Source organism: Heliangelus exortis, chromosome 21, assembly GCF_036169615.1.
Source record: "Heliangelus exortis chromosome 21, bHelExo1.hap1, whole genome shotgun sequence".
NCBI lineage: Eukaryota > Metazoa > Chordata > Aves > Apodiformes > Trochilidae > Heliangelus > Heliangelus exortis.
This window is the reverse complement of record NC_092442.1, coordinates 899,913-926,451: the sequence shown is the minus strand read 5'-3', so window position 1 is coordinate 926,451 and position 26,539 is coordinate 899,913. Positions and strand designations below refer to the sequence as shown.

The window sequence follows — 26,539 nt, the reverse complement described above, 5'->3', positions numbered from 1 at the left end:
CCAGCCATGGCCAGCTGGGCATCCTGTAGCAGTAATTAAGTGAGGAGAGTAACTCCTGGTTTCCATGGGAGCAGCTCTAGAGGGGTGCAGGGGTTCTGAGGAGCCTCTTGCTTTTTTGCTTCTCCTCTGATCCAGCCACCCCGTGCTGGGGTCTGGTTGTGCCCTGGCTCTCTGGTAGCAGTGGGTTGGAAGTTCCTGGCAGTGGGAACCATGGTCCATGCTGGTGCTCCATAGAATTATCTGATTGTTTTGGTTGGAAAAGACCTTTAACATCATTCAGGTCCAACTGTTAACCCAGCACAGCCAAGGCCACCATTAAACTGTGTCACTCAGCACCACGGCTGGGGACCTCAGCATCTCCACAGCTTTGAAACCCTTCCAGGGATGGGGACTCAACCCCTGTCCTGGGCAGCATGGGCCAGGGCCTGAAAACCATTTCAGGGCTGGAGGAGACCAAAGCTCTCCCCAAGCTCTTCTGCAGCCTTCATTGACTTCTCTTTTGATGTTATTTCAGCAGGAGCCTTCAAAGGGAGCTGTCAACTTCTATGGTTGTTGGTGAGCTTTGTCTTCTACTGTGGCCTTCCTTCTTGCCAACTCTTCTCCCCAAACTCAGTCTTCTTGTCCTCAAAGGTTTATCCATATGTTAGAAAACTGCATATTAAAACTGGATTTAAAAATCCCTATGTCCAAGTAATAATGTGTGTAAATTGCTTATGGCACTGGAGAAACCCTGTGGTCCAGCTCTGGGTGTTGGGTCTTCCTCCCAATGGAAGGCAGTGATGCGGTCAATGTAGCCAGGTCTCATCTCTGGCACTGGTGGAACCAAACCCAAACCCTTCCAGCTGCTGGTGACCAGCCTGGCTTTCCCCTCCTGCCACTGGATATCTCCCTGGAGCCCTTGCAACCCACCACAAGTTGGTTAAGTGGTTGTCTTCATTCTTGACCTTTTCTTGCCTCAAAGATGAAGGAACAATCAGATTGTGCTGCCTCATCCTGCCCCAGCTCTGGTGATGGTGTTGAACTCACTGTTTGCTGGAAGCTCTGGCAAGTCGAGGAGGAGCTGTGGGTTAGGTGTTTGTACGTGGAGCTCAGGTATACATCATGCTCTGGATCCCAGCCTCTGCTTTGGTGCACTCAGGAGAGTCTGGGAGTAGTCAGGTGATCTGTTCAGATAGACTCCAAATGTGTGTCCTTCATTTATTCTCATCTTTGTGCCATGGTGATGCAGGCAAAGGCCTTGGAGGGAGTAGGATGGCAGCTGTCATGCTCTCGTGTTTCCCTCTGGGGTGAAGACCTCTGAACCATCATCCCTTCCTGGCCTGACTTAAAGTGGCTTCTCCCTGGGAAACACCATCTCAGGGTTTGCTGTACACCAGAGAGTGCTGAAAGTGTAGAGCAAGCATTTCACCATCCTCCCAACCTTTGAAGAGCAGACCCAGAAACAACAATGCCAAGGTAGGTCATTCCCAAGAAGAGCTTCACAGCGATGCTGTCGGCTTCCAGTGTGGTTCATGGAGCCTGTGGCCACCTTCCTGGTGTTTCTGTTTGGGCAACCCATGTGCCATGGGGCAGCAGGGGACCCCAAACACCCTCTGAGGCTCCTATGCTGGTATCCCTTGGGATTCCAGGCTGTCTCTGGCACACCTTGGTCCCCTTCTCCCTCCTTCTCCTGCTGACATCCAAGCTGGTGGCATTGGCATCTCAAGCCACTGCCACCGGAGCAGACCAGTGAGGTACTGGGATCTCCAACACCAGACGGCAAAACTGCTTTGGGGAAAATGTGTTTTTTCCAGTGGCCCAAGCAAAGGAAAATCTGAGACTTGTATCATCTGGGGGATTATTTCTCGTCTGATGGGAGCTGGAGCTGAGAAGAGTGGCAGCACCGTCAGGGAGATGCTCAGGCAGCCCTGGTCAAAGGCTCCATCCCAGGAGCAGCTCTGGCACGTAACCGGGAGAGGAGTGCATGCTTTTCCAAACTCATGGATCTGGCAGCAGATCAAGCCAAATAGCCTGGATGAAGCAATGGGAGGGTATTTTTAATGTCTTCAGCGGGACATCGGACAGCCTGGCGTCACCCAGCCAGCTTTGCTTTGGGATTTTTGACAGAAAAAACCTTTCCTGAGCCCCTGCAATTTGCTTTTAGCTGCTGGTGAGCGATGGTTCCAGAGAGATGTGTGCCCTCTGAGAAGCTGCCCCACACCCCTGGGTCCTGCACACCTCCGAGACTGGAGTGAAGCTTTGCTGCCCTGGGATTTGCATTTTAATTAAGCTGATGGATATTTTTTTTTCTCCAGACTTGTTGTAGTCAGGTCTCCTGCCTGCTTCCCCGGGGCCCTGTGACTGCAGGGCTTGGTTGCGCGTGGTTTTCTGGAGGTACGGACCGACCCTGGGCTCCATTTATAGAAAGGAATTAAGAAGAAATTAAGGAGCATTACTAAGAGGATTTGCACCGTGACTTACTCAGTTTCTCGGAATAATTTGCAATAGCTCTGGATTCTTTAATCAACACTGATTTCCTTTTGGAAATGGAAGGAGAAAAGCGGGAAGGTGCCGTGCGGCTCTGGCTCTTCCCTGCTGGATGGGAGATTTGCTGTTCAGAGGAGACCAAGAGTGGAATTTGGGGAGGTCTGGCATGGGAGGAGGGTGGGTTTATGTGCATGTGGATGAGAGAGGTGTTTCTCGAGACTCATAAAGACTCTGTCACTGTCCCAGGTCCCTCTGTGCATTTTTGGCCTCCTCTGGGTGTGTGCCTGGAGAGGAGATTGTCACAAACCATGGTTTGGGGGTGCCCCTGGTGCAGAGCTGCCCATGGCTCCGTTCTGCTATGGAATCTTCCTGTGAGGGTTGAGAGTTGTAGGGGTCTGGTGGGGTAGGGACCAGCTCACCCCAAGAGCTGGCAGCACTCCCAGCCAGCAGAATTCCTGGAGTCCCACAGGAACAGCACAAAATTCCCCCTGGACAGTGCTGTGGTGGCAAATCCAAGCACAGGAAAAGACTCAGGGTCCCCTCTGGGTGCTGGAGAAAGGATGAGAAGTTGCTGGGGCAGATCCCACTGCTCTGGGCAGAGATATAAGGTTGGATCATCCCTGGTCTGTATTATCTGACCTGTATTATCTTCCCTAAACCCCCTGAGACTCTCCCTGCTCTGAGCTGTGGGGTTTCCGTGTACCACTCTAGTGCTTACAGCTTTCCCAGGGCTTCCAGCATTCCTGGTACTTGCAGCTGCTCAGAGGCATGGGGACAGGAACCAGAGGCTTACATCCCTCCATCAGGCAGGAACCAGAGCCAGGGCAGTGGTGGTGCTGCCAATCACAAACAGCTCATGTGGTGTAGAAACTCTTCATTAACCAAAGTGAAAACAGCATCAGTTGCAGGTGCCAAATGGTGCTGGGAGGTGGTGCCTATGGGTTGGGATGACAGACCCTGCCTCTGGCTGAGGCCTGAGCCTTCTTTTCAAGGCAGCCCCAAATTTCCCTCATTGCTGCCCCAGTCTTGCAGCCACTGCTGCCCTCCCCGACCCCGCTGGTCCCTCAGAGGTGACACTTGCACCTGCAGGTCCCTTGCTGCTGCCCAGCTCTCCTCTGGTTCATGTGGACACTGCCAGGGCCACTGGGGTGGCACTTTGGGCACCTCCAAGTCCAAGGGGCTCCCAGGATGGGCACCCTGCCCTGCCCTCCCAGGGTGCAGAGGAGGCTGCCCCAGCACCAGCAAGGGCAGAAAGCCAGGATCCAGCTTTTCCTCAGAAAACCCTTTTACCACCCACAGATATCACATGTGCTTCAAACAGGAGGAGGAGGCCAGGGGCTGCCAGCCCCCCTGCCATCCCATCATCACATCTCCCTACTCTGGAGTGTCACTGGGAGCCTCTTTGGTTGGAAAAACTTGTCCTTGCTTTACCAGGAAAAGCCACCAGGAAACAATTATTAAACTGGGAGCTCAGTTTCCAGCCTTCCTAGGAATGTGAAAGCCCCAGCACCACTGCCCTCCCCAGGCCCCCTATCCAGTCTGTCAAGGATGAGGGAGCAGCCCTGTGCCCCCATGGTGCCCCCATCCCACCTCCACCTCTCCACCTCTCTATTCCCCTCACCACCTCCAGCTTTTCTTGGCATCTTCCTGTTGGTCCAGAACCCCCATTCCAGGGCAGGATGTGTTTGAACTCTGTTCCTGGCCGTCTGTAGGCTGGGATTTTGGCTGTGGACAAGTTGGAGCTGTATCTATGGTGTGTGTCACCCAGGGTGGTTGGAGCATGGACATCACCCTCCAGGCTGCCACCACTGGCTGAGAGTTTTGTTTGTCACCTCGCTGAGAATTTTGTTGGGAGTTTTTTGATGCTAAATTTTATTTTATGGTTTTTGTAAATAAGAAAGGGCTGCAGCCACAGGGCTGGGCAGAGCTGCAGAGGTGGCTCCTACCCTCGGTCCTCCTTGGGAATCTGCTCAGCTCCGTCCAGGCCTTCAGGAAGGAATGGGCTCAGGTGTCTCCACTGCTCATCTTTCTTTCAGCTCTCCAAGCTAAGATGCAGGGTCTGGTCTGTGTTGAGATGCTTGTGCCTTGGAGCCAGCTATCCACATCCCCTACCACCCCAAAATGAGCCTCCTGATATTCCTGCAGATCTTCCTGGCCATATCCATGGTCTGTACTGGTCATCTCTCTGGTCACCCCTAAGCAGGGTCTTGGTGTGGCTGCAGAGCTGTTCCCAGCAGATCCATGTCCTGCTCGAGAGCAGCCAGCATGGCCTCAGCAAGCAGCGGAACTGGGTCATACTGGGACATCAGAACCCAACTGCTGGTTTTTGGGCTGAGGGGGTGCTTGGCTCTAGGCAGTGGTAGGTGAGATCAGGAGCTGTCTCAGCCCTCCAGCACCCCGTCCCCCCCATGGCTGGCAGATGCAGAGATGGCAAAGGGACTCCCTGGGGGTTTGGGTCATGCCCAGCTGTACATGGGGTGCCTGTGGGCCCCACTCTGCTCCAAATCATCAGGGGGAGTCACAGTGAAGCTGTAGTGGGGCCACGGGAGTGACTGAGCAGGGTGGGTGCCAAAGAGATTGCAGAGAGGGAGGTGCTGGGGTTCATCCTGCTCCTTTAATTGGGTTGTATCAGTAATTAGCTGCTTCTGGCAGTGCTGAACTGAGTGCTGGCCCTCAGCAGCGGGATCCTCACAGAGCAGGTGCCAGCAAAGTGCTCAGCTCCACTGGAGCTTGAGCTCAGGGTGTTTCCACACTGGCATCCCCACTGCCACATAGGATGAGCCCCAGTGTCCTGGCCCAGCTCCCCAGGGGGGCAGAAATGGGGCAGGGCAGAAATCATGCCCAGCAAATCCTTCCAGCAGCTGCTGCTCCAGAGGCCAAGTGGGAGCTCTGGCTCTGCCTGCACTCCTCAGGTCCCAACGTGCAGAACACCTGGGGAGAAGGTTCTGCCTTTCCTGGTGGAGCAGAGCAGGGATGTGCTGGGGAGAGCTGCCTGCCAGCAGCTGGGGGACTCTGAGCAGTGGGACCCCGTGGTGCTGTGACAGTGGGGTCCAGCTGCCTTGCCCACACTGCCTGCAGCAGGTCCATCTCCTGCCCCTCTAATACTGCAGCTGGGGCTGTGTCCTTTTGCTGCCAGACAGCACAGGCAGCCCCAGCCTTGCTCTTGGGGGGGTCTTGCTGTCCTCCTGCCAGATTTCTGCACCCCCCAAAACACCCTCTCCACTCAGCCTGCCCCAAAAGCAGAGCAGGAACCAGTCAGTGGCTGTTGCCTGTGATCCAAGGGCAGAGGAGGGAATCGCCTTCTCTCTTCCCATCCCAGCACCCTGAGGGCAGGAGAGGGTCCTTTGTTGTCGCTGCTTTAATTGCTTCGTTATTATGCTGAATAAGTGAGTCCTGGCAGCAGCTGAACCTGGCGGATGCCAACCACATCCCAGAGAGGCATCCGGCAGCGGGCAGCATCCAGCTGGCACGAGCAGGGGCTGGGGGCTTGGATGAGACCCAGAGCCCAGCAGGTGCTGGTGGAGCCGGGGGGCTCTCGGCGGGTGAGGGGGGGACCAGGGGGACAGTGTGCACCCTTCCCATCTCACCCCCCTCCCCGCTTCTCTTTTGCAGACTGTCAGCATCAATAAGGCCATTAATGCCCAGGAAGTGGCTGTCAAGGAGAAACATGCCAGAAATATCCTTCCCAAAGTTGGCCACGGGACATGGGAGCGGGGCCTGGAGAGGGAGCAGAGGCACGGTGGCACGTGGGGAGAGGTGCTGGGCCAGTGCCATGAGCTGGCCACTGGGATGCTGAGGGGGCTGGATGGGGTCTTGGGGGGCTCTCAATGATGATCCAGGGTTTTCTGCCATGGAATGGCATCCCAGCTCCTGTTGCTGTGGCCTCTCTGTGTCCGTGGCTGCCAGGCTGTGTGCTGCCAACTGTGGGCACTGCAGCAGGGTGTCTGCTGGGGACAGGGTGCTCAGTCCCCAAAAGTGTGTGTCACAGCACATCCCAGCACCCTGCAGGGCAGAGGCAGAGCCCCAGGGCTGAGCTGCTCCCGGGGCAGCAGTGTGAGGCTGGAGGAGAGGGGACAGCACGTGCCACCCTTGGGGACAGTGTGGGCTTGGCAGCTTCTCAGCCCCCACAGTGTCCTGGGGGGGGGTTGGGGGTACCAGCTGGCTCTGGGCAGGCTGCTGAGGGGAGCAGAGCCTTTCCTTGACCACCTTCCACCATGCATCCTGGGCACACACCACGAGAAGGGGGCTCAGACCTTCTGGTCAGTGGTGAACCGCCTGCCGCTGTCAGGCAACGCCGTGCTCTGCTGGAAGTTCTGCCACGTCTTCCACAAACTCCTCCGGGATGGCCACTCCAACGTGAGTCCCCAGCACCCACCTCAGGGCCAAACCCTTTCCCCGTGGGGCTGTGTAGGGTGGTGGGGTTGCTGGTGGGTCCGTGCATGGGGGTCAGTGCTGGGTGGGGACCCCCCTGCTCTGCCCACAGCCCCCTCACTACAGCCCCAGTGTCACAGCACCAGGTGTTGGGTTTGGTGCAGGAGCCATCAGCAAAGAATTCTCCTGCCCCTTTGTGCAGATGGGGAAACTGAGGCACTCTAGGGCTGTTGGCAGTGGCACCACTGGCAGGCTGCAGGCTCAGGAATGCACCCAGACCTCCCATTCCTTACCCCAGTTGCTGGCTCCATGCCTTTCCAGGGTGCTCTGCCTGCTGCCCATGCTGCCTGCTCGTGCTCATTCTCCTGTTCATTCTTCCAGGTCCTGAAAGACTCCATGAGATACAAGAACGAGCTGACTGACATGAGCAGGATGTGGGTGAGTGGCTGACACCCCCAGGCACTGCAGTGGGGACACCCCAGATGTCCCTGGCACCCCAGTGAGACTCGGGGGCTCGAGCCCTGGTCTCACCCAGGAGGAACCAGGTTCTGATTTGTGGCTGCTGTGACCTCCCTGGACTGGCTTTGCTGGTTGTGTTCAATACCTCCTTCCACCAAGATCAAATGCCTTTTTCCTATTTTATGGCAAAACCCCCACAAAACCTGGCACTGGCTGTCAAACACAGCATTGAAACCTGCAGAGGAGATGATGAGAAGGTCTTGACCATATGATTTTGGCACGTTTGCTTGAAGCCAGGCTGCAGCCCCATGTGTTGGCAAGGATTTGGGGGAGATAAGGGGGAGCTGCTCATGCTGCAAGGGGAGAAGGGTTTTTTTACAGCCTGCCCCAGGTTGCAGCAGCTTTTTGGTGTCTCCAGGGCCACCTGAGTGAGGGCTATGGACAGCTCTGCAGCATCTACCTCAAACTCCTGAGAACGAAGATGGAGTTTCACACCAAGGTGAGTGTCATCCTGTCCCCATCCTGTCCCGTGTGCCCCATGGGCACAATGAGGGGTGGGTGTTGGAGTGCTGGGGCAAAAGCAGTGACAACATTATGGTTCAGGGGAGGGGCTGGCAGACCCTTCCCAGTGCTGTCACCCCCAAGGGTCTTTTCCTCCATCTTGGCCATTCCATGAAACATGTTCTGGGCTTCCAGGATCTATCTTAGGCCTGGATAAAAAGTGGCCTAAGGACCAACACTTCAGGGACGGGCAGTTTTGTGGTGAATCAGGGCTTCTTGGGGGCACCTGGGCTGGGAGTTGAGAGGCTACAAAAAGCAGTAAGAGCCCCCCAGCTTTGGGGTGCATGTCCCCTCCCAGGTACTATAGCTGGGCAAAGGTGGAAGAGGGTTCTGGAGTCAGGAGGGTTTGTGGGTGCTGTGCCATATTGTGCCACACCATAGGAGCAGCTCCTGCCCATCCCCAGTGCTGCCCTGGCAAGATCTGCAAGGGTTAAAGGGTTAAAGCCAGCCCAGGCAGGGCAGAGCCCAGCACCAAGGTGTAGATGCTCTGGGAAGCCCTGCAGCAGGGCCTGGCTCTTCTATAAAACCACAAATGTGAGGAGGGATGTTTGGGATTTGGGCTGGTGGGGTGCATGGAGGGTTATTTGCCATGGTCAGCAAGGGAGAAACTCAATATATCTCTTGTCTGTAGAAACCTCCCTTTGCTTGGGACCGAAGTTTGGATGTAAGGAACTTACTCCAGTGCTTCCTAAACTATGGTTCTGATATAAGCAGGAAAAGTGGGGTGGTAGCAACTTGGAACTTCAGCTTGGAAATTCAGCCAATGGGGAACTAATGATGAACTTAATCTGAGCACCACTGAGCCTGCACAGCTTCGTTCTGTAGCAGAATTCTACACAGTCCCAGGATTAAGGTTTCTCTAGGAACACCCAGACCATAAATCTCACCTTAGATTTATCAGGGAAATGAGGACAAACGTCTTGGTCCCCAACAGCCTTGGTGTTCCCAGGGCTTCTGCCCTCCAGTGCCTGCCCTGTTGGTGCCATCACTACACACAGCATTCTGTGGGGTCAGTCCTGGACAGAGTCACCACAGTCTCCCATCTGTCCCACCTAGTTCTGTCCCCAGCTTGAAATCATCAGTGTCAATCACCAAAATCATTTTGTCTCTCCCCCCATTGGGCTCTTGGGGCAGCATCCAGGGGACTGTGGCAGAGGGGATCTTTTCCCCATCATCAGGAGCTTGTTCCCAGCCTCTGGAGCAGCAGTGCTGGGCTTGTCCCTTTGGGCTGGCCTTGGGAGATGATGCTCTGGGGCTGCTCCACCCATGCTGTGCTGGCTGCAGTTGATATGAGTGCTGCTCCCTTGCTCCATCGCTGGAGCTTGTTAGTGAGGCAGCTGCTTTCATGTAGAATAAAATAAAATCTGGTGTTAAAACCCTGGGCCTGCTAGGGGCAGGATGGAAAGTCATGGTGGGCTTGGACACAAACCTGTCCGTGTGTGGCTCTGGGCATCCTCATCTTCACAGTAACAACTGGCTGTGGTTTGGTCTCCACTGCATGTTCTGCCTTTCCAAAGGTGTTTCCCAAACCCATCTCCCAGCTCTGTTTGGAGCTGTGCTGTGACCTTCCCCAAAGGGCCAGTGCAGCATGAGGAGGCTTTGCCTCCCCTGAGCAGCTATTTCCCCTTCCTCTCTCAGTGATGCTGTGCCTGAGCTGGTGGCAGCATCTCCTCCCTCTGCAGGTTTCTGAGCCCAGGGAGAATCAGCTTTTCTGGCTGGGTAAAATGCAGACCCCCTGGCTTGGGGGTGCTGAGGTCACCTGGGGCTCAGCAGAGTTTGTCAGCTCCCCCTCCCCACCATTCCAAGAGCCATCCCAGTCACTTGTGCCAAAGCCACCAGCAGGATCAGCAACCCCAGTGCTCCCAGAGCAGAAGATCATCCAAACCCCTTTCCCAACTCCTGTTTCCTGCTGCAGAATCCCCGCTTTCCCGGCAACCTCCAGATGTCCGACCGGCAGCTCGACGAGGCAGGGGAGAACGATGTCAACAACTTGTGAGTGGGAGTGGGGTGGGGGTGAGGGAGGAGGAGGGTGGGTTTGGGCAGGGTGGTGCCACAGAGCTGCCCCCCCTGAGCATCACACAGCCAGGCTAGGGACAGGACCCCCCAGGGCTGGTGCATCCACACTGCAGCCCCTGCTCCTCTCTCTGGGGTGGCAGTGGGCAGAGGCTGAGGCACACAGGTGATGATCCCCAACCATCCACCCTTTCTCCTAGTTTCCAGATGACAGTGGAGATGTTTGACTACCTGGAGTGTGAGCTGAACCTCTTCCAGACAGGTGAGGTCCCCACGGCCCTGGCAGAGGGTGGGCAGGGGGGTCTGTTGGGGCTGGACTGCACTGGGGGCAGGTTCTGGAAAGTATGGGCATTGTGGATCATCTCTTTTCTTTTTTTGGGCACTTTATCCAAATCATTAGTAACTGACATCCCTGTGTGCCTGTGCTGCCTCATGGCACAGCTGTGGGGCTCCCCACATCATCCATCCCCTTGCTCCCCACCACATCCATCTCTTCCACCACCCAGACACAGGGCTTTCCCCCTCCTGGAATTTTCCTAGGCTGGAATTCTTCTGTCTCACCTGTGGGCTTGTGCCAGGTTTTCATTTTTATTAGTGGTGGTCATAAGCTGCCATGGAAGCTGGGGGAAGCAGGGGGGCACCCTGCATTCCTCCTGCCCTCCCCCAGGTAAGGAGGGGGGTAAAGACAAGCTGGTCCCAACCCTCAGGACTATGACACCCCTCCCTGTGCAGCATCAGGTTCAGGGGAAGCCTTCATCTGCCACGGGTGCCAGGCTGTGGGTGCAGCAGGGCAGGGCTGTGTTTCGGTGTAAGGAGCAGCACCCTGGCCTGGTGGCCACACAGGGGCACAGCAAGATGGGGACAGTGCTGGGGACTCCTCTGTGCAGTGCGGACCCAGAGCCCAGCAATGCCAGGAGCTCTGGTGCTCTGCCCATCTGAGGGGAGCTGCTGAATGGAGGGCAGAGTGGCTGGAAACTGCCTGGAGGAAATGGACCTGGGGATGTTGGCTGACAGCAGCTAAATATGAGCCAGCATGTGCCCAGGTGGCCAAGGTGGCCACCATCACCCTGGCTGGTACCAGCCCTGGTGTGGGCAGCAGGAGCAGGGCAGGGATCATCCCCCTGTGCTGGGCACTGCTGAGGCTGCAGCTCCAGTCCTGGGGTCAGTTCTGGGCCCCTCACAACCAGAAGGACATTGAGGGGTTGGAGTGTGTCCAGAGAAGGGAATGGAGCTGGGGAAGGGTCTGGAGCACAAGTCTGCCCAGGAGCAGCTGAGGGCCCTGGGGGTGTTGGAGCAGAGGAGGCTGAGGGGAGACCTTCTGGCTCTCTGCAACCCCCTGAGAGGAGGTTGGAGCCAGGGGGGGTCGGGCTCTGCTCCCAAGGAACAAGGGATGGGAGAAGAGGAACTTTTGGCACAACTCAAGTTGTGCCAGGGGAGGTTTAGGTTGGAGCTGGGGAAGAATTTCTCCCTGGAAAGGGTTGTCAGGGCCTGTCCCAGGCTGCCCAGGGCAGGGCTGGAGTCCCCATCATCCCTGGAGGGGTTTCAGAGCCCTGGAGATGTGGGGATGAGGGACATGGGGCGGGGGTGGGCTGGGCAGGGATGGGTTGGTGGTTGGACTTGCTCTTTAAAATCTTTCAAATCAAAATGTTTCTCTGGTTTGGCTTTTTAACAGCCGTATCACACAGCAGACTCTTGCTCTGGGTGACACTTGTGGCTGTGCCCAGCACACTGTGGCACTGCTGGAGCCTGTCCCTCTGCTCCTTCCCTGCAGTGTTCAGTTCCCTGGACATGTCCCGCTCGGTGTCGGTGACAGCCGCGGGGCAGTGCCGCCTGGCCCCCCTCATCCAGGTCATCCTGGACTCCAGCCACCTCTACGACTACACTGTCAAGCTGCTTTTCAAGCTCCACTCCTGTGAGTGTGCCCAGCACCAGCACCCCGGGATGGGGGGGACATGGAGGGGACACTGGGGATCATCAATCTGGGCCATTTGTTCTCCCATCTCCTTCCCAGACGTTTTTGGGGTGTTAAGGGAGTTGCCAGGGCAAGCAACAAGGAGGTGCAAGTGCTGGGGGAACAAGCTGTCCCAGGAGCTTGCCCTGCCCCTGGGCCATGGGGACAGTGACCACCAGGAGCTGGGGGAGTCCAGGGAGTCCATGATCCCCTCTGGCAGTGGGATGCTAAGCCTGGAGTATTCACAGCCTGGGAGGAGGGTGGGAAAGATCCGTCCCCGGGTGGCTGAGCCGATGGGTTGTCCCCTGCTCTGTGCTCCTCCCCAGCCTGGGGACTCCTGGGGGACACCTGGGGACATTTCTGCACACTGCTTCTTCCAGGTCTGCCAGCGGATACACTGCAGGGCCACCGGGATCGCTTCCTGGAACAGTTCAGAAAGTAAGTGCCCATCCCCAGGATCCCACTGCTGGCCACGCTCCAGGAGTGAGCCCGGGGTGATGCTGGAGCCCCTGTGCTGAGCTCAGCAGCCAAGTGATGGAGACAGAGGGAGGACAGGAGTTCATCTGGCTTGAGGCTCTGAAATCCATCCTGCAGTAGCTTCCCTGGGGCTCCCTGCAGGACAAGCACTGCTTGGCTAATCCACAGCTCTGGAATTACCAGATAATGGCATTATTAATTCTAACAAGATGTTCAGCTGCTGAGGGCACATCCAATGATTGAAAAGCCCATTAATTGCTGTTTTAAGTGCAATTTGCAGCTTATGTGCTGAGATGAAAGGCTGGGCGTGGGCTGAGAAGCAGTGGGTGTTGCCAGTGGGGACACCCAGGGGACACCCTGGGATGGGTGTTCAGTGAGCAGGGTGCTCAGCACCCTCCCTGGTGTTTTCTGCTTGCTGTGGGATTGTCAGCTTGTCTGGGGGAGGGATGTGTTGGCAGGAGCATGGGAAGAGCAGATGGAGGTGATTGGAGCTGCTGCAGGCCCTGGGGGGACTGGTCTGCCCTGGCACTAGAGAACAGGGAAAAGGAATTTTCCTCCCAGTCCTGTTGAATTTCAAACAAACCCAAGGGAGCCTATCAAAAGGGGCTGCCAAAGGATGAAATCTTCAGGTGCTGCAGAGCAGAGGAGTGGTCCATACAGAGGCTTGGGTGCCAGAACTGGTGCAGTGGAGCAGAGGTGGCTTTTGGATGGGAAAATTCATCCCTGTGGATACACAGAAAAGGAGGGGGTACAGGCTGTGGCACCAGTGTCTGTCCCAAATGGAGATATCAATAAAGGGAGATTTTTAAATCAGTGCATAAAAGGTACAAGAGGAGAGAGGCAGAACCCAAGGCATGAGCACCCAGTGACCCAGCCTTGGCCACGAGGGTGGCTTTGGTGCTGCTGAACCATTGCCAGTGCCCAGGGACTGAGGGGTCTCATGGTGCTGGTTGATAAAAAGGGCTGCAGAGTGAAGGGAGGCAGTGGAGGGGCTATCCCAGCACTTGGCACCCCAGGGAGTGAGGAATGGGATAGGGTCTTCACACAAAAGAGCCTGGGATGGGGTGGGTGTTGGGTCCATGGGAAGCCCTGAGCTGCTGCAAGGTGACACAGTGGGAGTGAACACTTTTATTTCCTGAAGTTCTGATAAAAAAAGGAACTACCATGAGAAATGCAGATGACACTGGACTAAGTGGTGCAGTGGATGCACTGGAAGGAAGGGGTGGCATCCAGAGGGACCTGGACAGGCTGGAGCTTGTCCCTCACTGGTCTCAAGGATCCACTGGTCCTTGAGAAGTTCTTAAAATTCAGCCAGGCCAAGTGCAACGTCCTGCACCAGGGTCAGCATGGACTGGGGGATGGAGGGATGGAGGGATGGATGGATGGATGGGGAGCACCCTGTGGATAAGGCCTGTGTGTGTGATAATGGGACACCAGGTGTCACTGTGGGCTGGCAGCCCAGAAAGCCAAGTGTCTCCTGGGCTGCCCCCCAGCAGCGTGGCCAGCAGGCCAAGGGAGGGGATGCTCCCCCTCTGCTCCACTCTCCTCACCCCCCCTGGGGCACTGCCCCCAGCTCAGGGGTCCCCAGCACACACAGGGACCTGGTAGAGAGGTGCAGAGGAGGCACCAAAATGGTTTCAGGGCTGGGACACCAGGGCTGCTCTGGAGAAAGGCTGAGAGAGTTGGGGTTGTGCAGCCTGGAGGAGAGAAGGCTCCTGGGACACCTTCCTGTGGCTGCTCAGCACTTACAGAGGGAGAGAGACTTTTGAGCAGTGCCTGCAGTGACAGGGCAAGGGACACTGGTTTAAACTGAATGAAGGTTGGGTTAGGCTGGAGATAAGAAGAAATATTTTACCATGGGGGTGGTGAATTCAGGGCATGCTCCTGTGGCCAAGATTATACAGGTTTATTTTTTTGCTTGTTGCATGTGTATGGTTGGACTCAATGGTCTCAGAGGTCCCATCCAACATCCACAACTATTCACTGATTCTGTGAAACCCTGGCCCAGGTTTTCCAGAGAAGCTGTGGCTGCCCCATCCCAGGCATTGTTGAAGGTTGGATGGGGCTTGGAGCACCCTGGGCTGTGGGAGGTGTCCCTGACCATGGCAGGGATTGGGACTGGATGAGCTTTAAGGTCCCTTCCAACCAAAATCAATCTGTGAGGCCATGGTTCTGGTGGGAGGGTCTCCCCTGCTCAAAGAAGAGGCAAATGGTTGGGTTTTGTAGCAGCCCCCCCAGTGATGGGGCTGGTACCAGTCACCCAGGATGAAAAAAGAGCAGGCAGTGCAGTGCTGTGGTCTCTGGTTATTTGTGGTGCATGGTTATTGGGGTAGCTGAAATGAGAATCCCACTGGGAGGATGTTAGGGCACCAAGGGACAGCTCAGTTCAAGATCACAAACTGTAAAGCAGTGCCTGTGGGTAAAACACCAGGCGTGGATGTCAGCAGACAGCAGGGCTGTGTGTGGGCTCTGACCACCCAGGGCAGGGAGCTGGGGGTAGGTATTGCCAGTGCTGAGATACCCACACGGGTGCCAGGGTGGCTGGGAGGAGGGGAGCAAGGACAGGCACAGCTGGGCAGTGCCACTGCTCCCAAACTCTGGAAATCCTGGAGGGAGGCAGCCCTGCTCCTGCCAGAAGCTAAGGGTGGTGATGCAGATGTGGCCCACTGATGTCTGGGGCTGCAGTGGGAGCAATGCTGATGTGAAATGAAAGGAGGTTGGAGCCAGGGGGGGGTTGGGCTCTTTTCCCAGGCAACTCTCAGCAAGACAAGAGGGCACAAGAGGTCTCAAGTTGTGCCAGGGGAGGTTTAGGTTGGACATTAGAAAGAATTTCTTTAGGGAGAGGGTGATCAGCCATTGGAATGGGCTGCCCAGGGAAGGGGTGGATTCTCCATCCCTGGAGATATTTCAAAAGAGCCTGGATGTGGCACTCAGTGCCATGGGCTGGGAACCACGGGGGGAGTGGATCAAGGGTTGGACTTGATGAGCTCTGAGGTCCCTTCCAGCCCAGCCATAGGGTTGGAATCAGAATTCTGTGATTCTATGATTCTTCGATGTCCCTTCCAGCTTTGGCCATGGTGAGGACAGCACAGAGGGGGTTGTACCTCTGTGCCACCCAGTGCAGCTTTTCTGCTGTGTTTAATGGTTTCATAGGCCCACTGAGTGGGTTGGGTTGGAAAGGACCTTGGAAGGTCAGCTAGTCCAACGGGGCAGAGACACCTCCCACTAGAGTTGGTCACTCAAATTTCAGGTCTTTCTCTCTGCTCATCAGGTCCTGGGTTTATGGGAGAAAGCCTCCAGCAGTCAGACTTTGCTGGAGGTGGGAGGCTGGTGATGGGGTTTTCCCAGAACCATCCTGGGTTTGGTGACAACACACACAATGGTCCTCTCTGACACAGGGTGGTGGCCTGATCACACCCTCGTGAAGCCAGGCAAGGGGTTGAAGCTCCCCACATGTGGGGTGGGGTGTCTGGGTTGGCCAAGAGCCATCCCTGAGTGTTCCCTGCTCCTTGCAGGCTCAAGGATCTCTTCTACCGCTCCAGCAACCTCCAGTACTTCAAGCGCCTGATTCAGATCCCGCAGCTGCCAGAGGTGAGACCCTGTGATCCCCATGGCCAGGAACAGCAACAAGGCCAGTGGCACTGAGAGGGACCAAAAATTACTGCCTTCCACCATGACCTGCTTCCCAGGGCTGATGGCAACGTGAGGCTCATCTTTGCCTCCTTCCCTGGGCAGGATCCTGTGGGATGGGGCTGGGATCTCCTCTCACTGACCCTCAGACCTTTGTGGGCTCCATCCCTGGGGGTCCTGGCTCCATTCCCAAGGGTCTGGTCACAACCAGCTCAGTGTGGGGGCAGGATTTGGACCAAGCATACCCCAAGTCCTGTGGCAGTGCTTGTCCTGCCCCTGCCCCAGCCATGCTCCTCTCCCTCCCCAGAACCCTCCCAATTTCCTGCGTGCCTCGGCGCTGTCAGAGCACATCAGCCCCGTGGTGGTCATCCCTGCTGAGGCATCCTCCCCTGACAGTGAGCCCATCATGGACCTGGTGGAGATGGACACAGCCTCACAGGTGAGCTTCCACAGCCCTGCCCCTGCCCCTCGGGTTGTGGAGGGGATAGCAGGTGCCCTTTGGCTCCAAAACCAATTTTTTTCTCTAAAATGGTGCCATGCTGGGTGCTGAAACAGTGGGGACAGCATTCTGTACTGGGGAACACCACTGCAGGGGGCTCTGTGGGTGCTGGGTGTCCTGTGTTGGTGCTGCTAGGTCTGAGCCGGGCTGAATTCATCTCACCACGCTTCTCCTGGTGGTTTGGTGCCCTCCAGTGATGATGTTTGGCTTCCCAGCATCACCCCTCCACTCTGCCTGCTTACTTTGTCTTCATGCCCTGCTCCACCAAGGGTTGTCCTCAGGTGCTGAGGCAGAGGGAAGGGAAGGAGCATGACTTTGCTTGAGGGATCTTCCCTCCCCTGAGAGTTAGGTGGGGACAGCCCAGAGATGCTCCATGTTCAAGGTGTTCAATCCATTCAGTGCCCTGGGAGCAGGGGGTGGGATCCAGCCCTGGTGTCCAGGCAGCAGGAGCAGGCAGGAGGCCTGGCAGTGTCAGCTCTGGCTTGGCAGGGACAGAGAGGGGACATGGAGATGAGGGCTTCTGGGCTGTGCTGGGCTCACTCCAGGCCTGTGCTGCTCTTCCTGCAGAGCCTCTTTGACAATAAGTTTGATGACATCTTCGGCAGCTCCTTCAGCACCGATCCCTTCAACTTCAACAGCCAGAATGGGATGAAGAAGGATGACAAGTGAGCAGTTCCAGGGATGCTGCAGAGGCAGCTGGGATCAGACCTGGAGCTCTCTCCTGGCATGGCACTGCCAGCTTGCTGTGTCACAGCAGCCGTGGGGGCTCGGGGGCTGCCTCCCCCTCAGGATGTGTCTCCATGGCACCAGTGGCACTGAGAATGTTCCTGGTGTGTCTCCTTCCCAGGGACAGGTTAATCGAGCAGCTTTATGGGGAGATCACAGCCCTGAAGGAGGAGATGGAGAACTTCAAGGCTGAGGTGGGTGACCCCCATTGGGTGCAGCGGGCACCCCCGTGGCACTCCAGGGGCAGAATGAGTCCTTGGTGGCTCACATTAGGAGTGACAGTGTCCCTGCCCGTGTGGGGGGCCCCCAGGTGTGCCAGGGTGGGGGACACATCCCAGCTGGGCGGGCCAGACCCAACCCCACTGCCCAGCACCTTCAGTGGTTCCCCCTGCTGCATGTGGGGCTCTGCAGGATGCAACCCACAGGGTGGTGCCTGGACGGTACCGGGTGGTGCTGGCAGGTGTCTGACAGCCCCAGGAGCTGCTGCCTGCTGTCCCTGCAGAGTGGCAGGGCCACCGTGCAGCTGCGGGGCCGCAGCAGTGAGCTGGAGGCTGAGCTGGCTGAGCAGCAGCACCTGAAGCAGCAGGCACAGGATGAGAGCGAGTTCCTGCGGGCTGAGCTGGAGGAGCTGAAGAAGCAGCGAGAGGACACTGAGAAGGCACAGAGGAGCCTGACAGAGATTGAGAGTGAGCAGGGGAGAGCGGGCACCTGCCTTGGGGTGATGCTGAGCCCTGGGCTGGGGATCACTTTGGTGTCTCTGTGCATGGCAGGGCGGGCGCAGGCCAACGAGCAGCGGTACAGCAAGCTGAAGGAGAAGTACAGCGAGCTGGTGCAGAACCATGCTGACCTGCTGCGGAAGGTGGGCTCCCAGAAACACCCCTCCAGCATCCTGACACCCTGACGGCAGGGACTGCTCAGCTCCTTCTCTGCTGTCAACAGAATGCAGAGGTGACCAAGCAGGTGACAGTGGCCAGGCAGGCCCAAGGGGACGTGGAGCGGGAGAAGAAGGAGCTGGAGGATTCCTTCCAGCGAGTGAGTGAGCAGGCACAGAGGAAGGTGAGTAGGGATGTGGGGACGTGGCAGGAGTGGGTATGGGCTTCCCCATGAGGCTCTGGGGTCAGCAACCAACCTCTCATCTTGCCTGCAGTCCCAGGAGCAGGCAGAGGTGCTGGACACACTGAAGCGGGAGCTGGCAGCCAGCAGACAGGAGCTGCAGGTCCTTCAGGGCACACTGGAGTCCAGCACTCAGGTGAGAGCCTGTGGGTGGCCCCATCAACCCCACCATCAGCCTGGGCCCCGGGGGGGGTCTGCTGCCTTTGCAGGCCTTTAGTGAGCTGGTACCTGTCCAGAAGTCATGACCCACCCCTGGCAGGAGAGAGGTAGCCTGAGAGATAACTCCTTGTGGTCTTCTTCCCCACATCTAAAAGGGTTTAATGATTGCACTGTGGGGTTTAAGGCTTCTGGGTGCAAGAGTGGGGAGCAGGGATCATCAGATTTCTGCAGGAGCAGGGTCTGGCAGGGTGGCTCTGTCAGCTGTAGAACCTGTGTAGGCAGTGTGCCATCACACTGCCATCCTTTGCATAGGACTGCTGCCCTGCCAGAGGGTATTTCATGCCTGTAAGGCCATGGAGGACAGCAGGGCTTTCCAGGATCATTGTAGACGGCAAAAAGTAGCAGAAAACTGGAGCTGCCCATCCCCAGGGTAGACAGGCATGCTGCAGCAGGACAGGGATGGGGCAGAGCTGGCTCCAGTGCAGGCAGCCAGCACCCAGCACTCCTCCATCAGGGTGCTGACTGTCATGATAAAAGTGAATTTCCACTGATAAAAGCAAAAGTCTTCCCAAGGAGCCTTGGCCAGCCCCGGGTGAGGCCATCAGTGCTGCAGGGGTGCAGCTGGGTGATGCAGTGCTGCAACACACCCATCAGGGACAGTCAGGGTGGCCACAGCCTGGACCATGAACACATCCCCCAGCCTGGAGGGTTTGCCCTCAGCACAGCCCCAACTGCTGTTTCATGGCCACCCAGGCAGGAGCAAAGCAGAGCACCCAGATCGCCAGCCTGGAGCAGGAGAGAGAGAAGCTGAGGCAGGCAGCGGAGCGGCACGGGGAGGAGATGGCAGCTCTGCGGGCTGAGCTGCAGCAGCTGCGGGATACGCTCAGCCAGGAGCAGGAGAGCAGCAGGAGGGAGCTGGAGACTTTGCAGACCCAGCTGAGAAACAAGGTACCCCGGGGCACTGCTGGCACAGGGCACCCAGCATCCCTCCAAGCTGCTGGGGTTCGGCTGGGCTGGGGGCAGCCGTGGTTTTGGGGTGTGATTCCCATCGGCTCAGCAGGGCTGTGACACCCCCTCTGGCACTGCAGGAGAGCAGAGAGCAGGAGCTGGAGCAGCGCCAGGCCACGGAGCAGTTTGCCCTGCTGCAGGGCACGGCACGGGAGGCCCAGCGCATGGTGCAGGACGCCCTCACTCACATGGAGGATCCCGCTCACATCGGCTGCACCGGCTCGGCCGGTGGGTTCCTTGGGATTTGCCAAACCTGGCATTACCCCAAACCCGGCCCCACTGTGCGCTGGGCTGTGCTGGCAGTGCAGAGCAGCCGTGCCACATGCGGCCACGCTCATGTTTGAGCCCTGCCTGCTGTCTGCTCACAGATTGCCTCCTGTCCCGGACGCTGGCGGCTTCCGAGTGCTTGGAGCGGCTGCGGGATGCACACAGCAAATACCTTTGCAACGGTGCAGGTGAGAGCCAGCAGCCCCGGGCAGGGCCAAGGGGCAGCTCGGGTGCTGGTGGGCAGCAGCGTGGGGCTGAGGTGTGTTCCTGTTCTGCCCGCAGCCGTGGGCTCCTTGCTGCCCTGCCTGGCCCTCTTTGCCCACCTGGTCAGTGACACGCTCCTGCAGGGCAGCGCGACCTCCCACATGGCCCCCATGGAGCCTGCAGACCGTGAGTGCTGCCAGAGGGGGGCAGGGGCTGGGGTGGACAGAGGCAACGGCAGCAGGGGTGGGGGTGAGCAGGGTACTGGGGAAAGTAGGATGCTGAGGTGGGCAAGATTCTGGAGTGGGTAGTGGGCAGGATCATGGGGGGCAGGGGCTGGGGGTCTCTGTCCCTCATCCTGTCACGGTGCCCGTACAGGTCTGCTGGAGGTGTGCAGGCAGTGTGGCAACGAAGCCGTGAGCTACCTCAGTGCCCTGCAGGACCCGGGTACAGTGAAAGTTGCTGACTGCAGCCTGGTGACCGCCTGCCTGGGCCGGATCAGCGCTATCGGGGAGGTGGGTGACCCGGGAGGGCTTGGCAGGACAGGGTCAGGCTGTGGCACACACTGCCAGAGGGGCTGTGACATCCCTGGATGGTCCCTTTGATCCCGTCCTGTCCCCAGGAGCTGCGGCCCAGAGGGCTGGATGTCAAGCAGGAGGAGCTGGGTGACCTGGTGGACAAGGAGATGGCAGCCACAGCAGCAGCCATCGAAACAGCGTCTGCCCGCATCGAGGTGAGGGTCACCGCCTGCCATGAGGCACCCCTGGGCACCTGGGCCTGCCAGGACCACGGGCACAAGGCTGGGATGGTGCACAGAGCTCAGCCTGGCCTCTTCCCCCTCCAGGAGATGCTGAGCAAGGCACGGGCTGGTGACACCGGGGTGAAACTGGAAGTGAATGAGAGGTGAGCAGTGGCCAGAGCACTGGAGAGAGCCAGGCAGGCAGGATGGGACCTGGAGCTGCAGGCAGAGCTGCTGCCCCACAGCTCTGGGGTCCCTCTGCCCCACAGGTGGGTCTCAGTGGAGTTTGTCCCACAGGATCCTGGGCTCTTGCACTGGTCTCATGCAGGCCATCCACGTCCTGGTCCTGGCCTCCAAGGACCTCCAGAGGGAGATTGTGGAGAGTGGACGGGTGAGCTGGGGTCAGGGGCAGAGACAGGGGTGTGTGAGTGAGGCAGGGGTGCAGGCAGGGATGTGTGAGGCAGATGGCCAGCCAGAGTTCACCATGCACTCCCTGGGGACATGCTGCTCTGAGCCTTGGCCCCACACTGGCTGCCAGGAGCTCCTGTCCCAGCCCCAGGGTCTCCCTTTGGCTGCAGTCCCCAGGGTGTCACAGAGGTCCCTGACCTCCCTCCTCACATAAGGGACACCGTGACCCCCTGGGTTCGGTGTGTCCCTCAGCTCCTGTGCACATCCTAAATGAAAGCTTGACCTACTCCATTTCCCCAAGTATGGGAGTTTGGATTTGCTAGCCCTGTCCCCAAGGTGTGACTGTGCCTTTGCTGATGGCAGGGTGCCGCATCCCCCAAGGAATTCTACGCCAAGAATTCCCGCTGGACTGAGGGTCTCATCTCTGCCTCCAAGGCCGTGGGCTGGGGTGCCACCGTCATGGTGTAAGTGCCACCCTCACCAGGGGAGGGGAGAGGATGGCAGGGTCCTGCTGCTGCCACGATGAGGGGACGGGGGGTGGCAGGAGGGTGCTCCAGACCCTCTGCGCCCTTCCCGTAGTGACGCTGCTGACCTGGTGGTGCAAGGCAAGGGGACGTTTGAGGAGCTGATGGTCTGTTCCCGGGAGATCGCTGCCAGCACTGCTCAGCTGGTGGCAGCCTCCAAGGTAGGAGCCCGAGTCCCCCCTGCTGCCTCCAGCACCCACACATTGCTGCCTGCAGCACCCCCACATGCCTGCAACACCCCCACACCTCTGCCTGCAACACCCCCACACCTCTGCCTGCAACACCCCCACACCTCTGCCTGCAACACCCCCACACTGCTGCCTGCAGCACCCCCACACCTCTGCCTCCAGCACCCCCACATTGCTGCCTGCAGCACCCCCACACCTCCACCTGCACTCGGCTCTGGGAGATGCTCCAGCGAGGCTGCTCCCCTGGCCATGGTTTTGGGGTGACCCTGGGGGTACCATGTGGTCACTGTGAACATTGGGCTGGTTGTCTTCATGCCTGGGGAGCATACACACCCCCCCTCACTGCTCTGGCAGGTGAAAGCAGACAAAGACAGCGCCAACCTTTACAAGCTCCAACAAGCCTCCCGAGGTGTCAACCAGGCCACAGCTGGTGTGGTGGCCTCCACCAAGGCTGCCAAGTCACAGGTGGAGGACAAAGGTAAGTGTAGGGCTGCAGGAGTGCAGACCTGCCCTGAAACTTTTGGGTTTTGCCCTGGCCATCTTCAGTTGTCTGTGTCCCAGTGGTCTCTGCCTGCAGCTTTTCCTGCCACCTGCGTATTCTGTGGTGGCAGACCCAGAATGGGAGCTGCTGGGGGGGTCTAAGGTAGGTAGTGGAGCTCCAGGGGTGACTGGATGTGTCTTTCTCCACAGACAACATGGACTTCTCCAGCATGACACTCACCCAGATCAAGCGTCAGGAGATGGACTCACAGGTAGGTTTCCCCACGTTTTGGGAAGCACCCACTGGTACCTTGCTTGGGCTAACAAGAGGCTGCTCGGGCTGGGAGGGAGGTGGGTGAGAGCACCCTGCCCACTGCCTGACCTCAAGCAGCACCAGCTCTTGGGGAAAGCCCAAGGTGTGAAGGCAACTTGCCCAGTAGTGGAATGTAGTTGGTCCTCGAGCCTTCCCCATCACTGTGCCCAACCTGGTGCAACAGCCCATCACCTCCCCTTGCCCCTCTGTGCTTGCTGGGCTGCCCCACAGCACCCACTTTGACCCAGCAAGGAGAATCCCCAGGGAATTCCCTGTAACTGGGTGCACACACAGGTCTCTCTTGGTTTCACCTGCCTGCACAGGCTCTGTGCCCTCCCCAGGAACAGTTGCCATCAGAGCACTCACGGTGCACTCACAGAGCACCTTCAGTGGTGTTTTGGGCTCAATACCGGGGGTGCCCAGCCCCACATGAGTCCCAGGTGCTGTGCCAGGGTGCAGGGTGGCCATGGTGTGCATGGTGTCATTCAGGTGCGGGTGCTGGAGCTGGAAAACCATCTGCAGAAGGAGAGGCAGAAGCTGGGGGAGCTGCGCAAGAAGCACTACGAGCTGGCAGGAGTGGCAGAGGGCTGGGAGGAGGATGGTGAGTGGATCCCAGTCCTGCTCCTGCCGGGAGGAAGTGGGGCAGGATGGGGGGGAACCCCTGCCTGCACCCCAGGCAGCAAGCTGGCATGGGTTTTGCTCCTGCATCCACAAGCAGAGCCTGGGGGACATGTGGGCAAAGCCCTGATCTGGGCAAAAGCCTGCTGGCTCCACATTGCCCCTGAGCAGGGTGCTGGGCTCCTGTGGGTTAAAAATCCCAGGGTGGGGGGGGATGATCCCCCAGGGGGGTGCTGGGGGGCACCATGTTGCTGCACATTCCCTCACTCTCTCTCCCTGCTCCAGATGCAGAGTAACGCAGGCAGAGAAGCGGCCCACAGGGAACACCCTGCAGTGGGCTGGGGCCCAACTCTGTGCAGCCTTTTGGGAAGATCCACAAGAAACTGGTGCAAAAGCCACCCCCTTCCCCCCCAAGCACATGTCCTCCCTGTCCCCCCTGCCACGAGCCGCCTCCAGCGCCAGAGCACCCAGAGCTGCCCGGCCAGACCCCAGGGCTGGAGTGAGACATCGCCAGCTGCAAACTGCACCTGTATTTATTAGAGCTGCTTGGGGTTGGGGGGGGGCTCCAGGGGGGTCTTTAACCCTTTAGTTTTGTTTTTGCACAGATTTTCGGAGCTCTTTGAGCCCAGCTCTGGCTGAGTGAGAGCGGTGTGGGCCTTTTCTGCCTCTTGCTGCTTCTCCAGCCTTAACTTGGTCCCTGACTTGGCATGAGCATCTGCCTCTGCAGAGGAGCCTGTCAAGGGCCCCAGGGGTGCTGCTGGGTCGTGAGCCAGCTTTTGGGGTGCTGCTGGGCTTGGTGCTAGGTGTGATCCCCTGTTCAGCAGGGGTACCGAGTGCCTTTGTCTGCTGCAGGGTGGGGAGGAGGCTTCCCATGGGACAACCTGGCCAGTGAGATCCTGGTGTCAGCAGCAGCGAGGAGGGAGTGGGGTGGGCAGTAGGAGGGATGCTGCCATGACTGCCCCCATCCCAGGTCCCCAGAATGTCCCCCCTGCCCTGGAGCCGGGCTGCCCTGTCCCAACAGATCACTGTGTTCATGCCAGCAATAAACCCTCCACAAGGTGCTGGGTGCAGGTCGGGGCAACCCTGGTGCCACCGCACAAGCCACCAGCTCCTGGGGACAGGGGCTGGCTCTAGGGCAGCAGCACAGAGGGTTTGAGGGGTAGCCGGGGTGCCTAAAAAACAGCACCCCAAAGCCAGGGTGAGCAGTTCCCTGTGCCCACTCGCTCTGAGCTGGTGCCATCCTGGTGTCCTGACCACCCTCTTTGGTGCACAGGGGACTGGTGCCAGCATTGCCATGAGGCTGGCACTGGCCGAGGAACCTTTGTGCCTTGAGCGGGGGGCTCAGAGGGCAGGGGGTGTCTGCCAGCTCCTGACCCCCCAGCTCATCTTGCAGCCGCCGCCGTGGTCCTGCCAGTGTCTGTGTGGGGCCAGGGTGTCCTTCCCAGCCTGGCAGCATTGCTGCCTGCACCCTGCCTTCACACAGCCACTGCTTCTGAGGGGGGACAGCCAGACCACCCCCCTGGGGGTGCCAGGGGCCAGGATTTGGTTTTTTTCTCCCTTGAGGAAGCAGTGGCATGGCCCAGAGTGGCTGGGCTGTCACCACATGCTTTCCAGTAACACAGGGCAGCCCTTGGGGCCGCTCTGAGCAGTGGGACCCACCTGCATCCCTCTGCCCCACCGGGCCTTCACCGTGGCCTCAGGCCTGCCAAGAGTGCAATGTCACCATGCAGGGACCACCAGAGTGTCACTGCAGCCGCCAGCACACCCATCCTGCCGGGAACCCCTCTGGCTGTACCCTGACCCATGCGGGCTCCCTCTGGATGCAATGCCAACCATCCCGTTCCCGCAGGACTCGGGGAGCCCCACCACTCTCCCTGCTCTTCTAGGGGGGGTCTTGCCAGCACGGGGGTGCCCCCAACTACCTCAGGCCTCCAGGCAGGGTCGGGGCTGGGGGGCGGTGGGGGGGTTATGGGGACAGTGGCACTGCTCTCGTCCAAAACCGTTTCTCCTCCTTTTTGTATGGCTGGCGGGGGGACTGTCCCCTGCGTGTTCCCCAGTGCTGGCGGCTGGTGAGGGGGATGGCAGGGGACACAACCCACTGCAGGGTGGGTTGAATTTTTTTCTTTTTTTTCTTTTTTTTTCATTGTATAATAATAATTCCTATGTCATGTGTTTTGGATTTTTCAATAAAGCCTTCAGGCCAGCCCTGCCCTGCTCAGGAGGTGTCACTGGAGAGGTCCCAGAGCTCTGCCCTCGGGGGTAGGAGCAGTGTGTCTCAAAAAAATAACTGGAGGAAATGCTGTTGAGGTGACCTGGATTGTATCCTGGCAGCGATGCCCCCCTCTTAACTCTGTCCCCAGGGCCACTCTGTTGTTCCATGGGAGGGGACATGGGCTTGGTCCCTGCTCAGCCCCGTGGAGCCGGGCTGGCTTTGGGCTCCCCACTGACCCAGTCCCTTTCTGGGGGTAATGCTGCAGGGGGGGGGGCATTCAGACCACCTCACCCTCCTGCCGTGCTGCAGGTGACCTTAGCAGGGCCATGGCATAGGGGGAGGGGGGATCCTGAGGACAAGGAGATGCTCAGGGGAATGTCCCCTCCCAGGCATGATGCTGCAGCAGCGTCACCTCCAGGCTGCTCTCACACCCTGGGCAGCAGCCCTGCCAGGGCCACCCGGTCCCCTGGCCTGCAGGGAGCCCCCCGGTGACAGCCTGGTCCCACGGCCGTGCATGGTCCTGCTGTTGTCCCTGACACTGTCCCTGCCATTGTCCCTGCTCTGTGCAGGGACATCAGTGCAGGCAGCACTCCCCTGAGTACCCACACCCTCTGGATCCCCGTGTCCCCACGGGCCCTGCCCCATGGAGCAGGCTGGTGGTGGTGGTGTCACCCCCGGGCAGGGGGACAGGGCTGTCCATGCTGTCCCCTCAGCACAGTCCCTTGACAGGGGACAGGAAGGTGACAGACCAGGGCCTGGTGGCCGGGGGTGTCCCCAGCCCTGGATCCCACACGGCCAGGGATGGGGTCCGGGTGGGCCCTGTGGGGACAGGCAGGTGACCGTGGGGAGTGGGACACGGGGAGGATACAGAGGGCGGCACGGTGTGCGAGGCTGTAGGGGACAGGTCAGGAACACAGACATCGGGGAGGGGGGACACGGGGATTGGGATGAGAACAAGGACAGTGGGTTTGGAGTGGGGATGGAGAAACGGGAATGTGGGAGGGAGAGACGGAGGGGTCAGATGGTGGGGACGCAGGGGTCCGGCTGGGGACACCGTGTGTGAGCGGTCACTCCGTGTGAGGCCGGGGGACACCGCTGGGGAAAGGGCCCCGGGGCGGGGAAGGGGACAAGGACAGGGAGGCTCCGGGCCGCCCCG

General features: G+C 58.7%; 1 protein-coding gene across 3 annotated transcripts in view; it reads left to right on the top strand.

Annotated features, from left to right (window-relative positions):
• The window catches only part of HIP1 (huntingtin interacting protein 1), a 47,384-nt gene extending 23,045 nt beyond the window's left edge, over positions 1-24,339 (top strand). For 2 of the 3 annotated variants that reach the window (XM_071765271.1, XM_071765270.1), the window contains exons 2-31: positions 6,079-6,142; positions 6,680-6,822; positions 7,219-7,275; positions 7,715-7,795; positions 9,773-9,849; positions 10,071-10,132; positions 11,642-11,782; positions 12,202-12,259; positions 15,814-15,889; positions 16,236-16,367; positions 16,995-17,092; positions 17,275-17,347; positions 17,656-17,839; positions 17,924-18,012; positions 18,093-18,209; positions 18,301-18,402; positions 19,179-19,373; positions 19,514-19,661; positions 19,802-19,888; positions 19,983-20,090; positions 20,280-20,416; positions 20,524-20,634; positions 20,746-20,804; positions 20,938-21,031; positions 21,412-21,512; positions 21,628-21,733; positions 22,115-22,238; positions 22,451-22,512; positions 23,043-23,154; positions 23,457-24,339. In XM_071765271.1, the coding sequence (XP_071621372.1) occupies positions 6,079-6,142; positions 6,680-6,822; positions 7,219-7,275; positions 7,715-7,795; positions 9,773-9,849; positions 10,071-10,132; positions 11,642-11,782; positions 12,202-12,259; positions 15,814-15,889; positions 16,236-16,367; positions 16,995-17,092; positions 17,275-17,347; positions 17,656-17,839; positions 17,924-18,012; positions 18,093-18,209; positions 18,301-18,402; positions 19,179-19,373; positions 19,514-19,661; positions 19,802-19,888; positions 19,983-20,090; positions 20,280-20,416; positions 20,524-20,634; positions 20,746-20,804; positions 20,938-21,031; positions 21,412-21,512; positions 21,628-21,733; positions 22,115-22,238; positions 22,451-22,512; positions 23,043-23,154; positions 23,457-23,467 (3,009 nt within the window). In that variant the 3' untranslated portion in view covers positions 23,468-24,339. Of the gene's footprint in view, positions 1-6,078; positions 6,143-6,306; positions 6,823-7,218; positions 7,276-7,714; positions 7,796-9,772; positions 9,850-10,070; positions 10,133-11,641; positions 11,783-12,201; positions 12,260-15,813; positions 15,890-16,235; positions 16,368-16,994; positions 17,093-17,274; positions 17,348-17,655; positions 17,840-17,923; positions 18,013-18,092; positions 18,210-18,300; positions 18,403-19,178; positions 19,374-19,513; positions 19,662-19,801; positions 19,889-19,982; positions 20,091-20,279; positions 20,417-20,523; positions 20,635-20,745; positions 20,805-20,937; positions 21,032-21,411; positions 21,513-21,627; positions 21,734-22,114; positions 22,239-22,450; positions 22,513-23,042; positions 23,155-23,456 lie in introns of those variants that run through there. The other variant, XM_071765269.1, reaches the window with a different exon arrangement.
• The last annotated feature ends 2,200 nt before the right edge of the window (positions 24,340-26,539 follow it).